Genomic DNA, 16,781 nt, shown 5'->3' on the forward strand with positions numbered 1-16,781 from the left:
TATTGAGCACTTTTCCATACAAACTTGAATCTTACATGTATCTGGTAAAAAATTCAGAAATTCTGTTGTTCCTTAAGTTTTCGGTAATTATAATAGTAATAATAATATCAAAATAATAATAATAATAATAATTTATTATCATCATCGTCATATCATATATGTCATGATATCATGGTTACTACAATAAATTTACTACATAAATAAGGTATATACAAGGTAAAAGTAAGTAAAAGAAATAAACTATTAAAACCTATTTCAACAGTGTTTACATAATGGCTCCCTCCTGGGTTTCAACGTCAATATCGGTATATTACAAGGTAAAAGTAAATAAAAGAAATAGACTATTAAAACCTATTTCAACAGTGTTTACATAATGGCCCCCTCCTGGGTTTCAACGTCAATATCAATGTTCTTAAAGTCACAAAAGGCTTTCCTTCTAGCTCTTGAACCTCTTAGGCAGATTAGTGCGGATCTTAGTAAAGCGAAGGATGTCCTTGCTCTTATCCAGGAGATTGTTTTAGCATAATGTTCTCCTTTCTTGATGGAGATCAGCTGCGCCAGTCTGGAATGGTATTGCAGGCACTCGTTTCCCATGCCGCCTGTTGACGTGAAAATAAGGGGTGTAAAAGTTCCTTGTTCGATATCCAAAACCCTCCTCGCGTAAAGACGCTTCTTCTCGTTCTCATGATTGCTGTATATCTGTTGGAGCTCTAGGTCCCTATACGAATCAGCATTAGGGTGACAAACCCTCACGTCAAAGAATGCTGATCGTTGGTTCTCCCAGAACCCGCGCGCATAAATATCTAATCTCGCATCTGGAGCTCGATTAGAACCTCTTCCCAGCTGTTCACCCGAGATGTCTTGCAGGACAGGCTCAATCTCAACATCGGTACAAACCATATTCAGGAGTTCGGCTTCTAAGTCCCTCAGCTCATTGTGACGTTGGGTAACGAACCCACCTCTCTTGCATATCATTGCGTGGTCCACTGTAAAAGCATCACCGCATACACAGGTGGAGGGGATATCATCGACCGGCCAATCGTAGCGCAGTTTGATTGCATCGCGGAACTCTCTCTTATTTAGATTGAAACCCATTTCGCGAAGGGGGAGTACCGTCAGCCAAACAGATGACCCTTTTTCCGCAGCAAGGTCAAGTGCCCGTTGGACTTTCTGTGGGGCTACCCCTCTGATATGTTCTGCCCTGTCTTGGAGCACCGTTGCTCTCTCACTCCTCATTGCCTGTTGTAGTGGCTTGACCAAAGAATCATCCGGCATCTGATGGGATTGAGCCACGATCTGTTGGACCAGCGGGATGGTAACTTTGACGGAGGAGGATTGCTCAAGATTTGCGTCAAGACACGGGTTTGTTATGCCAAGCCCCCCTAGACGGACTGGCAGTGCTAGAATGTCCCTGTCCAGCCGAGTGCACCTATGCTCCGTAATTGCAGGGATGAGCACCTTAGATATGGCATTCTCCAAAGGCTCCAATAATTCTTGAATATCAGGCAAAGTTCTCAAAATAATAATAATAATAATAATAATAATAATAATAATAATAATAATAGTAATAATAATAATCATAACATTTATAATGCGCAAATTTTATAAAATGTTCAAATGCGCATGACAAGATTAAAAACGGAATAAAAAGGCTAAAAAGCTAAAATTACAATTAAAAATAAACTTACAATGATTTTAAAAAGCTTCATATATATTTGAACAATAACTGTTAAAGAATTGGTTCATGCTTAGCGTGTATATATCGAAATATGGATGGACGCGGGAAGTTTGGGGAGCACGAAAGAAGCGTAAGAGTTGCTTGAGGCGATAGCCGAGTGCAACTCTAGCTTCTTGAGTGCTCTCCAAACTTCCCAAGTGCATCCATAACTCGATTATATGCACAGCTAAAAGCATGAACCAATTCTTTTATAACATGGCGACAACAACTTGAGCTCTAAAACATGTTTTATTTGTGATTGACTACAATTTTCTCACAATGCACGGTGAAGAAAAACAAAGGCCATTAGGATCCTAATACGCCACAGTCAATTGAGCAACCGTTGAACGAAAACGCTTAACCCGGTTTCTAAAATGTAAATGAAAAATTCGTTTCTTCGAATTAATCATAATGAAAAGTAAAAAGTACTCAGTGAAAATGTAGACAAACAAAGTCAAAATACTCAAGTTTAAGTAAACATCTTAGCTTGGCAAAAGTCAAAGGCTCGAGGTAGGGTTTGGGTTGTTCAGAATAATCTTCACATTGCCGAAACTTAAACAAAAGGAACTTGCTCTAAACTCGACGGAAATTTTGCAGCTAAATCAGGAGCCATAATCGGGGACGGAGACGTTCCCGATTATGGCTCCTGATATTTTCTAATTTGCTTTGATTCAACAAAGGCTGACCCGAGTACCCCCACCCCACCTTGGACCTTCAATATTCTTCTGAGCCATCCACGTGCTATATTTATATGCGTAATATCTTTTAATGTCTTAACCCTTCTAATCCTAAAGTACCATTTTTAATTCTAAATAATTCGAATCTTTGAGGTCTGAGACCTACATATCATTTTCCTTTTAGACCGTAAGACTTCTTAGCTTCTGGCAAGGAACTAAGTCACTAACAGAAAAATTGAGGCTGGTTCTCTAATCCTCGTTGTTGATTATACGTCTAATATTTCACCGAATACTGCTTCTTATGTTTGCTGATAGTATTGGAGAAGGGAATCTCTAGATATGTTACTGAAGCCTTGAGGAATTGAATAAAACAGCTAAGTAACTAAAAATTGAAATATCAACGCCGCTTAGGAAATGCTTTTGTCCCGTTTAAAATGAAACCCTCGTAAATCTGAATAATTTTTAATATCCCACCAAAATCCATCTGTGTTCACAGGCTAACCAAAGTCACCTCTTATGAGACTTGTTTTCGTTCTCGGCATGTTCAGATACGCGGAAACAGATAGCTCGTTGATGGCAGGCATCAGCTTCAGTTTGTCATTTTAGTTAGCGGCGTAATTTGAAAGTTCTGTGAAGTGATGAAGAGAATTCATCGTCTTCGTTCTTCCAAAGCCGCATCTTCCAAAGTGTAAAATGAAGTTTTATTTTCACTGTATTTTTATTATTTACCTTATATTATTCTATGTAAACGACTCCATTGTTTTAACGAAAACAACGCGATTTCTTCAAGACTTCTACAGTTGTGCGACCGTTACTTCGGCTTTCCTCCTTTGGACAAAAAAGCCCACAAAGTGCTTCAAATGTGGCGTGTCCTTGCCTTTTATAGGCTCGCTCCGTGTTTAACAATGCCGTTCGAACTGAACTTCAGTTAATAACGTTCTAGATCATGATGATGCGAACAGCAGCAGCAGCACACATTAATGTAACTTGTTTGCTTTTGTTGATATACTCTTTCATAAGAACGTCTAGTACTGAGTTTTCTGTCTGAGGCAGAACGTTCCATGTTTTCAGTTTTTTTGCCATTTGAGCCTGAAATATTCAGTGTTCTTATAACGATTGTTCGTGGTGATATCGTTGCCTTTGTCAGCGCGATCACCTCATTCGGATGTTCGCTTTCAAACTTTGTAGCTGAATGGCCTGCCACGGGCCCCACATCACTGAACGTGATCGAAACTGAGAAAAAAAAAAACCCGAGCCAAAAGAAGTACTCAAGATCAGGCTTCAGTACCATTTCTTTTGTGTTTCTCATTTCGTTACTTGCCCAGTGCACAATATCGTTCGTTTTTTGGTTGATGTTTGTTTTTTTTTGTTCTTTTATTTGTGCTTTTTGCGTAGAGTTTTTGCTGTACTTTAGTATAGCCCCAAAAAGAATCAAGACTTCTTAACACATTAAAACTACTGAGCCCGACTACCGAGCAGGAATTCCATCGAGACCAGTGGCTTAAGTTGACTTCATTTTGAGCAATTCTTTTTGTACAAAACTGGAGGACATCTCTTCGAGGACAAAGCCATGTTTAACTCTAGGTATTAAAACCTTTGGTAGAGAACAACGCTCAAAATGGCTGCACAAGGTACTAGCAATCGAGGTAAAGAAGCAGTTGAAACTTGAGGCTGTTAGACCATCACCGCTTGAGGGCACTGATTTAATTTTTTTCGGAACGATTTTATATGTTTGCCAGATCACCTTTAGGTCTTGTTCATCCGCCAGCTGATTAGAATAGTGATCACTTTTCTCTTTACGCATTCTTGTGTTGATAGTATTGCGTAACCGCTTATAATTACTCCAATGTAGTCCTTTGTTTGTAATTAAAGCCTTTTTGTGGTGATAATGGCGTTCTTGCACGAGCTTAATTTCCCTTTTTATTCAATTTTTAAACTCCTTGTACATACACGTAACTTTGGCGTAATTTTTAAATTCTGAATTTTTTTATCATGAAGTCTTAAATTTACGCAGGGCCCCTTTTCATACCAGCCTATGGCTGATGGGTCTACCCAGCATGACTAAATAAAGATGACTTGACTTGACTTGACTTGACTGAATGGTACGTACATAGTTAACCGCTACTCTCTAAAGAGTTAGTCCCTTGCTAAGTGATGCGATTTCTTGCCAAAATTAGAGCTATTTTCCTATTTATTGCTGGTTATAGTTTATACCGTATAGAGTGTCACGAAAAGTCTTACCAGGTTGTCGGTTTTTTTTTTTCCACCTAAAAGACTCGAAGGGCTCTTGGAACGGGAATACGCCAGGCTATTAGTTTAAATCTTTATTTTCTGTCAATCGTTCTTCGTTTCGGCCGAGAAGAAGGTCTTGTGAAGATGGAAAAACTACTATTTTATCAAATCTCTGATCTACGCAGGATCTGAAAGAATCGGTGTAAAAATGTTTAAATTCGATTAAATATTCCATTGAAAACTCAAATGATCTCTTCATCATTTTGAAAAGCTCTTCATATCATGATAATTTAATTAATGACCGAGCAATCACATTAAGATGAGTTGGCAGACAGAATTCCTCAGCCGGGTCTTGTTTAGTAACAATTTAATCCTGCGCTTCAACGAAAAGTTGTTTTTCATTGTAGTCCTAATAGCTCTGTATTTGTCACCGGACGTATGAAACTACTTGCAGTTCCTGATAAAAAAACGACTGTTTTGGCGAATAACAGACTTTGTTCAGGGGGATTTCGTTTAACAGCACTGGACATCAAGATGTCTGGGAATGGGATTCATGCTTCACAACCGCTGGTCAAGATAAACGATTATCACTCTGATGACCCCAAGACGTGGATCGTGAGAATATTGACTAAGATAACAATATTAACAGATGTCTTCAGCTGCGAATGAAACGATTTATTGACTTTTGTGAGATCCTAGCGAGGAAGATAAGATAAGTTAAGATAAGAACTTTATTAACGTGTCGAAGTCGCTAGCATACAATGTATACTATTTGGGAAATTTATTTACGAATGGCTGTAGGTCATATACTGCGCATGACCCTAGCCGTTGCTGGGATAACTTATCCCCCACGCATACATTTTGAGAATGACCAATTCCCTTTACGAGACATGTCTGCAGGGAATCATGGTAGCAGTATTCATCATCTTGGACTTGATATTTGTTTTAATGAATACAACCACCACGATTCACTGCAGACGTGTTTTACAGAGGGAATCCACCTTAGAAAAAAAGATGGCGGCTGTACATTTTACCACAATACCTTGCGAGCCTAACACAGCCTATGAGGCACAAAAAAAGCCAAATTTTTACGGTATTTGTCCCTGTACTAAGGAAATTGTGTAGCCTTGGCGGTTTGAAGATTTCATAACTTTTCTGTACATTTTTATGAACGTTGTTAAGGTTTTCGTTCGCTGAGAACTATGGGTAAATGTACCAGTCGCCATCTTTTTTCCTACGGAGGATTGGCCCGTTAGTTGTCTCAGCCACAAAAGAATGGTAGAATGGTATTCTCTTGATTCACAGCCAATGATCTATAATATAATAGTGATGATGAACACTGAATAACCTTAGTTAGGTCATGTAACCAATACATTATTTCTTGTGATCCTCTATTATTTGGTAAATTTCCCTTTCGCAGTGGTCACACTTAATTTGTAAGGTATATTTATACCCGAAATCGAAAGAGCATTTCCCAAGACCTTTGTTTCCACATGACAACACTTACATCAAAGCTTTAGGGGTGGAAAAGAGATTTCGAATCGTCATTACCTGCGGGATGTCGCAGCAAATCCTTCTTTTGCTTCTTGTTTTACAAGATGCATTGGGCTTTTCAAACCACCAACACGGAGGCTTCGGTTTTAAAGCGATGTGCCATAGCTCTATCAAAGGGCGTTTCTACATAGTTTCAGCCATCACTTCCAGATTTGGATGAATGGTTGTCAAGAAAGCGGATTCAGCATATGCATAAGCATTTCAAAAATAAAAACCAATTTCGAGTGCCGATAACTGGAACGTTGTGGAATAAAAGGATAATAACTCGATTTATTGGCATTTCCTTTTTTCTGGAGGTTGTAACACAGTCACTTGAAAGAAGAGGCAGACATTTATATTATTATGGATGTAGTGCTGCATTCTTGGCCTCTGTACAAGAGGATGATATTGGAAACATCTTATAGACCTTATAGTCAGATAAGTTCATCGTAACTTCCTTATTGCTCCTGCTGCATAAATTTACAGTCTCAGTCGAAGAGTTTAATTTGATGTTTTTTGTTGTCTTAATTCTGTTACTCACACAACGCGCGCGTGACCCTTTCATGAATAAATACGTACGTGTCCGAGAATTATTTATTTTTCGCTTTTCTCGAGACACGAACTTGGGTATTTGTCTCCTTAGATGGTTTGTTCAACTTGTTGTTGTTGGTGGTGGCCGTATAAATCTGACGAACTTTGGCCTTTGTTGTACTTCTGACGTCATCAGGTTTGACCAAAATTGGCATCATCTATACTCAAGTTCTGCAGGAGGTAAAGATCTTTCCAATGATACCCAGATCAGAGTGATCCGGTCAATGGCGCCTGAAATATGCTCGAAAAAGCTCAGATATTTACGTGAAAAATTCGGAGCAAAATTTCCTTCGACTACACTTGGCTGCTCCGTGGTAAGAATATTGCCCGACTCGATGATGCCTTCTCGGGAATTTTTGAGCTGGAAGCAAGCGCAGCAGAAGGTCAATCAAAAAGATAAGAAAAGGGGAGAAAGGAAAGGCGCAAAAAAAAAAAAAAGAAAAAAAACCGTAAAGCCTAAAGGTCACTTTCTCGTCCAAAAACAAAAAAAAAGATTTCTGCGCATGCCTGAGCAAAAATGTAGTAAAACGCGATGCTCATGGAGAGAAAGGCATGCTGTCATATTGCAAATGCCTTTTTGAGTAGATTGCCGTTAATTTGGCTCATATCCAGCCTGAAAATGTCCACAATGTCCAAACAATGCGTTTTGGCAAAAAGCTGCGGGAGTCAATGGGTTAACGTTAAACAGGGTAACCCTTTCACAATGAGCGCTAGGCTGGTATCAGGATCAGCAGGGACCCTGGCTGCTATACTGAAAGTATCTAATCAACAAATTCACGTCAGTTTTTTATGTGTCTGTCCTCTTATTGATGATAAATTGCGTCATAACATTGTCAAAGTGGCTGTGGAACCACGAGTCGCAGGCGAGTGGTTCTGCGGTAAACTTTGACAATGTCATGACGCAATTTATCATCAATAAGAGGACAGACGCATAAAAAACTGGGCATGGCGTCAATTTGATTTTTACAATAACAAGACCTCAAAATGGTCAAATGCCGGGAACAAATGAGGGAAAAGAAGCCGTAAACTTGCAGTAAACAAAGATTAGTGAACTTTACTAAAAATGACGTGAACATTGTCAATAGCTTTTCTCGCTTTTCGATTGGCTACTTAAATAAAGTCAATAAAATGCTATTGTTTAAAAAGTTGACAGTTCGACAGCTGAAAGTTGAACTTGAAAGCTTGCATAAATTAAAATTTTATCCGTCTGTACTCTTATTGATGATAAAATGAGCCAAAGAGCGCGCGAGAAATTAGACGGTTAATGTAAAAATATATATGAACAAGTAAGAAAGTCTTCTAAAGGAGGCAAAACAATAGCCAGCAGAACAGGCGGTTTATCACGGTGGAGCGCACGGAAAACTGAGCGACAAAACTTCGTCGCCCTTTTGCACTCCCAGTTCTTACTCACTCCGCAGTTTACTGCCTATTTTGCAAGCTAAAAAGAGGCTCAAAAAGCTACATTAAAAAGTGAACACTTGAATATACAAATTGACATAAGTGCGTTTGTCTCCTTAGATGGTTTGTTCAACTTGTTGTTGCTGGTGGCCGTATAAATTTGTTATTATTATTATTATTATTATTATTATTATTATTATCAGCATCGTTATTATTCTCATTATAATTATAACGGAAACATCCAAAACCTTTAAAATATACACTAAACGTGTCCACATTCAGTTAAGTCCAGCGCTAAAGCTATCGCATCTTCTGATTACTCAAGTGATGGTTAGTTTCTTAAGAGCAGCTTCGTCTAAATACCAACTAGACTTGGAAATAGCGAAAAAATCGAATTTCTTCAAACTCGCCCAGAAGGAAGCCCTACGGGCACTAGTTACAAAAATATTGTTTTAAGTTCGATAAATCAAAAATTATTTTTTTCCGCAATTTTTTCGTTTCGATGCCCCAAATCGGCCAAAATCCATCGAAAATGAGCGGCATATTCAGAGGCTCGTAAACTCAAAAGTAAAAATCTTCATTACAAACTGATTGCACGTCGTATTTGTATTTCCTTTCTTGTCTATTTAGAGCTAAATAGATCGTGATTTGATTAGAACAAAAATATTTGATGAATTTTCTAAATTAACGACCCAAGACAGTTTTACAAGAGGTCTACATTTAGCCTATTTTCAAATGCTAAAAAGGCGTTCTGGTACACGGCTTTTCCCAAAACGCCTAGTTTGGTCTGAAAGAGCATTGTTTCTTCTTCAAATTAGTGAAATAAAATTTTTGGGTAAATAAAATAACGAGCGATGAGATAGCGAACTAAATGCAGCACTTCTTCCTGAAAACGTGACCGTTGACCCAAGTGTAACGAAACTGATTACTGCAAGAAAACCCCGGAAGAAAAGCAAACGCTTCGTTATTTTGAAACTATTTCTAAGGATATCTCTCCGAAACCATGATTGCAAGAAACTATTTCCAGATATGAAATCTTACAGGGTGAAGGAAGGAGCTAAAGGGCGCATTTCGACACAATAACTTTGTTTGCTGAGAATTGAATTGAAGTCAATTCCAGTGAAATTTGCAAACTTGAAGTATGTTAGCCGATACTTACCTGATTATTTATATTTATAGAAGAGTCGTCTTCTTGGATTAACCTTCAAAAGAAGCTGGACCCAGATTTGGAAACCTCTAAAAGAGGAAATGCTTGTTTAATGTTCCGTGACCTGCCCGCTGCTATAAATTCCATGCACATGCCAACTGTATGTTTGTCGTAAAACCAACTGAACTCCACTGACAGTTTCCATGGGCAACTCCAAAATAAATAATCGATCCCAAAAATGTAAAGTGAAATTAGCTGTCTTCATGAACAGTTAGAAGCTAGAGTCAAGTTCCATTACCTTTTAAAAGTGCTTGATTTTACTTTGTTCACTCAGTAGTTACTGTCACGTTCGAATATTGCGTAGTATCGGTCACGCCAAAACACTGCAGACCGTGCAGACTGAGTAAGTTTCCCATACAAAGTCTCGTACGCGTTTGTCTATTCAATCAAAAGTCAAATACTGCGCTTGTGCAGCCTGTGGATAAATGACAAACTTTCAGACATATTTAACACTATTTTGTAACTAAACCCAAAAAAAAAGGAGTCACAGTGAAAAGCCCAAACAAGTGTCTGCAGTCTGTATGGTCTGCACTGTTTTGGCGTGACCGATTTGCGGTATTCGAACGTGAGAGTAGTGAACAAAGTCGACGCAAACAAATAAAATCAAGCACTTTTTAAAGGTAATGGAACTTGACTCTAGCTTCTAACTGTTCATGAAGACATGCGGTTGGCATGTGCATGGAATTTATAGTAGCGGGCAGGACACGGAACATTAAACATTTCTTCTTTTAGAGGTTTCCAAATCTGGGTCCAGCTTCTAACATACTTCAAGGAGGGTTCCCAATAGGTTTAGCGGGATGCGGGATTTGGCTTTTTTTCGCCGTGATATTTGGGATTTGAGCTGAAAACAGGGGCGGGAAGCGGAAATTACAATTACGAGCGGGAGCGGGATTTCGTGTTTTTGTGGGGTTGGGACGCGGGATTTGCAAGGGGAACAGAGCGGGATACAGGATTTCAATTCTTACGTGACTTCAGAAATTGTTATTGACCAGCGCAAAACCACAAGCTGGCAGAAACGAACCATATAGCTGTGTCAGGTTTCGAGTAATGAATAGCAACCGCTCTCACCCTGCAAGCAGAGCCTTTTCTTACGGTACATATTCAAAAAAGCGATAAAAGAGGCTCTGCTCGCAGGGTGAACCGCTCTGTACCCTGTCAGGTTCTGTCAAATGTATCGTCCATTTCCGACATTTTCGATGCTTGCGTCTGTAACCTTGACCTCCCGATCCTTTCTAGTTTTTCTAGTCTCTCGACCTTTTCCAAAGCGCTTGGCTTGTTTTGGCCAGGATGACCAAACCGAATGGCGGTGATAGTGATTTAACGAACGAAGTATGCGACATTACGAATTGCGTCATCATATACTAGACCATATTACGAAGAGGATGTGCGAACAGGGATGCCTTCATTCGGAAAGAAAAGTTCTGAGCCCTGATTTCAAGTAAAGTGAAGACGCTGAAAGCTTTGAAAGAAACTGTCAAGTGTGTTTCCGGCCGTCTCTTGAATATGGGAATGAACAATCTTTTTCTCTCACTGATACGTGGACAAAAGGAAACAAGATAGTAAACCGTTTACAGAAAGAAACGTTATAATCATTTGTGCTTACTTATCTGCTACCCATTGAATTCTTTTGCGATCTTTTATGCAATATCTTGTTTTAAAAAGTTTGTGTCAATAATTAAATTAATTATTAATTTAAAAATTAATAATTAACGCAGAAACGTCCTTGAAAATTAGGCGGGATCGGGATTTCCAGGCAAAAAAGGGCGGGATGGCGGGATTAACAAGAAAAAATGGGCGGGAAAGCGGGATCTGAGAACCCTATTGTGGACCCTCTTCAAGTTTGCAAATTTCACTGGAATTGACTTCAATTCAATTCTCAGCAAACAAAGTTATTGTGTCGAAATGCGCCCTTTAGCTCCTTCCTTCACCCTGTAAGATTTCATATCTGGAAATAGTTTCTTGCAATCATGGTTTCGGAGAGATATCCTTAGAAATAGTTTCAAAATAACGAAGCGTTTGCTTTTCTTCCGGGGTTTTCTTGCAGTAATCAGTTTCGTTACACTTGGGTCAACGGTCACGTTTTCAGGAAGAAGTGCTGCATTTAGTTCGCTATCTCAGCGCTCGCTATTTTATTTACCCAAAAATTTTATTTCACTAATTTGAAGAAGAAACAATGCTCTTTCAGACCAAACTAGGCGTTTTGGGAAAAGCCGTGTACCAGAACGCCTTTTTAGCATTTGAAAATAGGCTAAATGTAGACCTCTTGTAAAACTGTCTTGGGTCGTTAATTTAGAAAATTCATCAAATATTTTTGTTCCAATCAAATCACGATCTATTTAGCTCTAAATAGACAAGAAAGGAAATACAAATACGACGTGCAATCAGTTTGTAATGAAGATTTTTACTTTTGAGTTTACGAGCCTCTGAATATGCCGCTCATTTTCGATGGATTTTGGCCGATTTGGGGCATCGAAACGAAAAAATTGCGGGAAAAAATAATTTTTGATTTATCGAACTTAAAACAATATTTTTGTAACTAGTGCCCGTAGGGCTTCATTCTAGGTGAGTTTGAAGAAATTCGATTTTTTCGCTATTTCCAAGTCTAGTTGGTATTTAGGCGAAGCTGCTCTTAAGTATCAAATTCAATCCCTGTTCCTTCCATTCTTTCTTTGAACACTTTATCAAATAACTCGTTCTGTTCCTCAGTGAAGAAGTTTTTCCATTCTCCTACTTGTCCCTTTGGAATAAAACCATCCCCCTTCATCCCTTCAAACCAACTGTAATTCGTGTGCTCAGAGCGCTTCATGGCGCCAAATGAAGTTTGTTGGACAATGAGGTCACGCGTTTCTGGGGTGATTTCTTTACCAATGAACCTGGCTATCTTTTCCACATCATCTGCTAAATTCTAAATAAATGGAATGTCAAATAATTAGGAAAAATTTGTGCATCCATCAGCCGTGTTTATTAAGGATAATTAGTAAAAAAAAAAAAAAAAAAAACTCAAACAAAACAAGGGAAAAGGCTGTAATCTGTCTTTATTTAAATTTAACGTTACGCCCAATAACGCCTAATTACGCCTCATTATCAAGTTTGGCAACTGTTGTTCAAAATATAAACACAAAAAATGAAGTAACTTATTTATATCTAACGCAAAGTGGACGCAGGACAGAGGTGCCAATGGCGGAAAAAGTCTCCTACTTCATCGGTCTGGAAAGAAGGTGGAATTTTTAGCACTTGCGTGGCTTACATTACACAATGTATGCAGGATGAGTTTCTACACGGCATTCATTTAGGACAATGAATTTTTACAAGAATGACTACTCCATCTATTTTCTTACCTTAATCCTGCCTTCGTACGTAAGAAACAAAATGTTAGGATCGTCTCTGTGTTTCCACCAACTTAGCACGTGATCAACCACCCACCAAATGGGACTACAAACAAACCATGTATTTATGTTATGCATATTTCTGTTCCCGTTATTCTTAGGTTTTAAAATCTCACAAATCTCACAATAGTTAAAGTCAACAAACTGGAGAAACAAAGATTGAGCTTGCCATGTGTGGAAGATTTCGCGATGATTTTCTGTAGAAGAAACGTAATAAGTCCCAATTGGTTTTCATGATCACAATAAACCAATTGTGATTTATTAAAATTCAGCCTAACACAACAGACTTCTGGGGAATAAACTCCACAAACACTGTAGTTATTCCCCAGCGCCTCGTACTGAGGTCTATTGTTTTAGGCTGAATTTTCATATATCGAAATTGGTCTCTTGGCGCGACTGTGACGTTACATGACATGGCATGACACGACATGATGTGACGTGACATGACGTTACGTGCCTTGACATGATATGATTTGATATGGCATGAAAATATCAAACGAGTTCAGCAAACGCAAACGCAGTGCCAAGCCAACCGACACTCAAAAAGAAATAAAAACAACTTTTCAGCATTCCTGATATTTTTTTAAATGCGTATTTTCCAACCTTTATTACGTTCTGTTACTAACCATTTCCTTTTATGAGGCGTCCAAAGGCCTCATCCCACGTGGGAATTTCCTTGAAGTAAGGCATGTTGCGCAAAAATATGATGGGTAAAGGACACAAACGCATCTTTGGGATTGCGCATGACATAAATGTAGCGAGGCTTGGTAGCTTCATTGTGGCCCTTGGGAACCATGTCACATTGAAGATGAGTTTTAAACACTCGTGGGGCAGGAAAGCTGCTAAACATCTTCTCTATTGACTTCACGTCGTTTAGGGTGTAAGGATAAGATTTAAACGGCAAAATCATTCCTTCGATAAAAGGCACTCTTTCATCCAGTCGACCCTCACAAACTTTACCGTCGTGAATTATCTGCCATACTATTTCCGAAGTCCAATTTGAACCTGCAATGATACTTATACTTAGTTTGCCAGGCTTCCAGAGACGAGTGTCCTTGAGGAGTAAAATTTGAAGTCAGATTTACCTTTTTTCTATGCACTGGGTATTGGGGGGTGGGGTGGGGGGCTGGAATTTGGCCACTGGGTCCGCTAAGAATAGAAAAATCTACGCAAAAACTGGGAAAGTTCTTCCAGCATTGTTAATCCTGAAAACGTAATTTGCAAGTCATCAACGGGGAGATTTTACAGTTTGGTCTCAATTACATTGGAACTGTTCACATTTGCATCAAAGAACTACATTGTACCTACATGTAACAGGAAACTAATTGAAAGGCTTTGAACCTGATCTGGGGTATGACACAATGAAGATGTCATCCTTCCTGGCAGGCAATCTTGTTAAAGCTTCCACCTTTTCTTCATTGATCCCCAGACCGCACGGCACTACAAACCCATGAACCATCACTACGTCATCCATATGTCAGCTTACTCTTTGCTAATGTTCCTAAAAAGTCATTGTATTTATAAATTCCCTTTGTACAAGCCTATTAAAATTACAGGGCAAGCAGCGCGAACGGGGCTTAGCGCGAGGAATAGCGACTGGAAAAAGAGGCGAGTGATTTGGGGCGCTGGCCCCAACTGAACGATCGCCTGTTTGTTTTTGTTTTCTTTTGCCTCCTTGGTTAAATATACACCATTTACGCCCTCGACATCGCTGTGGATAATTTTGTTCCGTCTTTGAGGGGTGTGCCTCTAGACCCTCTAGAAGGGTGTGATGGGATTGTTTTGGTTATGTTAAGCTGCACTGGTCTGTACCGTCTGACAAATCTGATGTTATACTGATAGCTATCCGTTTTCAGTCAGTGGAATGGGCGATCTCCCATCTTTGTTATGCCCGTCTGATCATTGAATCACCTGATTTGCTTGTACATTAGACTATCCAGAAAGGGACAGTCAGTCGGGCATAAAGCCGCCAAACCTGGAGCGAGTCACGCGTGATTCCAATTTGACTAGATCGAAACCTGAGGTCACTTCCTTTTTCGTTTTTTTCAAACATTTTCCACGAAAACTGCTTTCCGTCAGTATCCAACAAGTTTAAGCAATTTTATTTGACCAATTAAACGTTCACACGAGTGTCACACTTATTACGGATCAGCAAAGTACATTTCGACATCACTGTTTTAACCAACTATATGCAATTGATCATTCGATCTCCTTTTTGCTCATGGATGACGTCATCCATGAGCTTAGTAGGCAGTCGAATGGCACTCACTCGATTCTGATTAATTTATTCATTAACCTTGATTAAACAATTTTCTTCTACCTCCCCTACTCAGTATTGTTTTTGTCCAAGAGTGTTAAGTCGTCTTCAGGAAGGTTTTTTGACTAGGGGGGACTCGAAAGGCGTACATTTTTGCCATTCTCGTCCCCATAGCCCTTCTCGCTCCTCTTAGCCGGCAGGGCCTTGGCACGAGAATCGAAGGGCTCTGGGGACATAGGATTTTCGAATTAATTCGAATTTTTTTGATTGGCTGTTTGAAAACAAAGAAATCTAGAATAGAAGTCAGAGTGTTCGCGCGGATTGCTGGCGCGAAAATATGAAACAAATGTGACCAGCGGTGTTAGAAATGGAGGACATGGAGGATTTGGGAGGAAATTCTCCCAATTCTCCTTTAAAACACGACTCAACACCTGTCGCTATTGCAACAAAACGGTTTTTTCAGAAACCCCGGTTGATATTTTAGGTGAGAAAAGCAGGAAAGAGCCGGGTAAGAAATTAAGTTTGGCGATGGTTTATCAACGAAAATGTGCGAACCATGTAGAAAGGTGAAGAATATTAAAGAATTCCGTTCTTTGTTGCTGGCATCACTTTCTTCACAGGAATTGTCGATCGTAGGATCTTGTGTGAAAAATGTTTGTGGCTCGCAACACTGAGGAATCAGTTTATTTATTTTATTTTTTTTTATTGCTGTAAACAACTAAAAGAATTTACAAGATTATAATTATTATAATCAACCCCTAAAAATGAAGAGACCTTTTCACCAACATTGAGGGTAGAAAAATATATCCGTTTCTTCAAGTCTCATATAAAAAATTTGGAGCAATTTGAGTTTTACTTAAAAAATTCGTAACTGAGGAAATTTAAACACTAATAGTCTTATGAATAAAGTTTAAAAGTTTACAGTGGATTAGAAAATATACAATGTGTTCATCACTTACAAAATAGGGGCTAAGCAATGAAATTTTCACTTTTCAAGAGCAAGTGGTCAACCTGTAATTTCTCCTTTATACTGTAGTAGTAATACATTTTCAAGTAGACAGGCCAAATTAAAGTGCCACTGAAACGAAATTTTCGTACTCTCTTTTCTTAGCCCAATTTATAGTTTCAAACGTGCTTAAAATAATGATGAACTTTATTTCTGTCAAATCCTAACGGAAAGTGCTCTTTTTAGCTGCTGAAATCGACTTTTTGGAGCAAAACTGTGTCCGGGCTCTGGAACCGAGTTTAAGGACCTTGTGACGTCACTGGTTGTATTCACGCAAGAAGCGCTTAAGATTCTCTCTTGTTTTCACTTGATTCATTTAAGTTTATTCTTCATATTGTCGATACCTACTAGTTTCCTACCTTGTAATTTCAGTCCAGTCTTGACAGGAAATACACATCATAAACGTTGGAGGGCGCCAAAGAATGTAGATTCACCAAAATGAATGCTACAGATTAGAACAGCTCAGTATACTTTTCGAACATCTTGAGTACTCGATTGGAGATTTCGAAGACGAGTGTGGCAACTTTTGTATCACGTCCTGAAGCCTAAACACGATATTTCGTCGTCTGTTTTCAGCCTGGTTCTGAAATTTGGATTCTCACGTTTATCTAAGGTCTATTAACAAGGTTCGAATATATCCTCGGCAACTTTGCTGCATTAAAAGCCGTAAGCGCATCAGCCATCCGCACAATCATGAAGTTATTAACGGTCCACAAGCTTTGAGTCGAGTACTTCTTTGCACACAGAGAGCATCTTTTTATGATACTAATAAGTGAG

General features: G+C 39.0%; 1 protein-coding gene and 1 pseudogene across 2 annotated transcripts; both read right to left on the reverse strand.

Annotated features, from left to right (window-relative positions):
• Nucleotides 1-203: 203 nt before the first annotated feature.
• Nucleotides 204-1,536, reverse strand: LOC149101926 (uncharacterized). The gene has a single exon (XM_089274844.1). It carries the CDS (start codon nucleotides 1,273-1,275, stop codon nucleotides 367-369), a length of 909 nt encoding a protein of 302 aa, XP_089130970.1. The 5' UTR covers nucleotides 1,276-1,536; the 3' UTR covers nucleotides 204-366.
• A 10,448-nt stretch (nucleotides 1,537-11,984) lies between these two features.
• Nucleotides 11,985-14,236, reverse strand: LOC110064560 (sulfotransferase 1B1-like; annotated as a pseudogene). Its single transcript, XR_016202393.1, has 4 exons — nucleotides 14,083-14,236; nucleotides 13,364-13,746; nucleotides 12,694-12,787; nucleotides 11,985-12,260 (listed from the first exon to the last, which is right to left on the reverse strand). The product of XR_016202393.1 is annotated as a sulfotransferase 1B1-like (transcript).
• Nucleotides 14,237-16,781: the final 2,545 nt, after the last annotated feature.

Source organism: Orbicella faveolata, unplaced genomic scaffold (genome assembly GCF_042242905.1).
Source record: "Orbicella faveolata isolate gen_17 unplaced genomic scaffold, um_ofav_v1 contig_36, whole genome shotgun sequence".
Taxonomy (NCBI): domain Eukaryota; kingdom Metazoa; phylum Cnidaria; class Anthozoa; order Scleractinia; family Merulinidae; genus Orbicella; species Orbicella faveolata.

Coding starts and splice junctions, on each gene's coding strand:
- LOC149101926 (XM_089274844.1), bottom strand. CDS start 1,275: ATGCCGGATGATTCTTTGGTCAAGCCACTACAACAGGCAATGAGGAGT.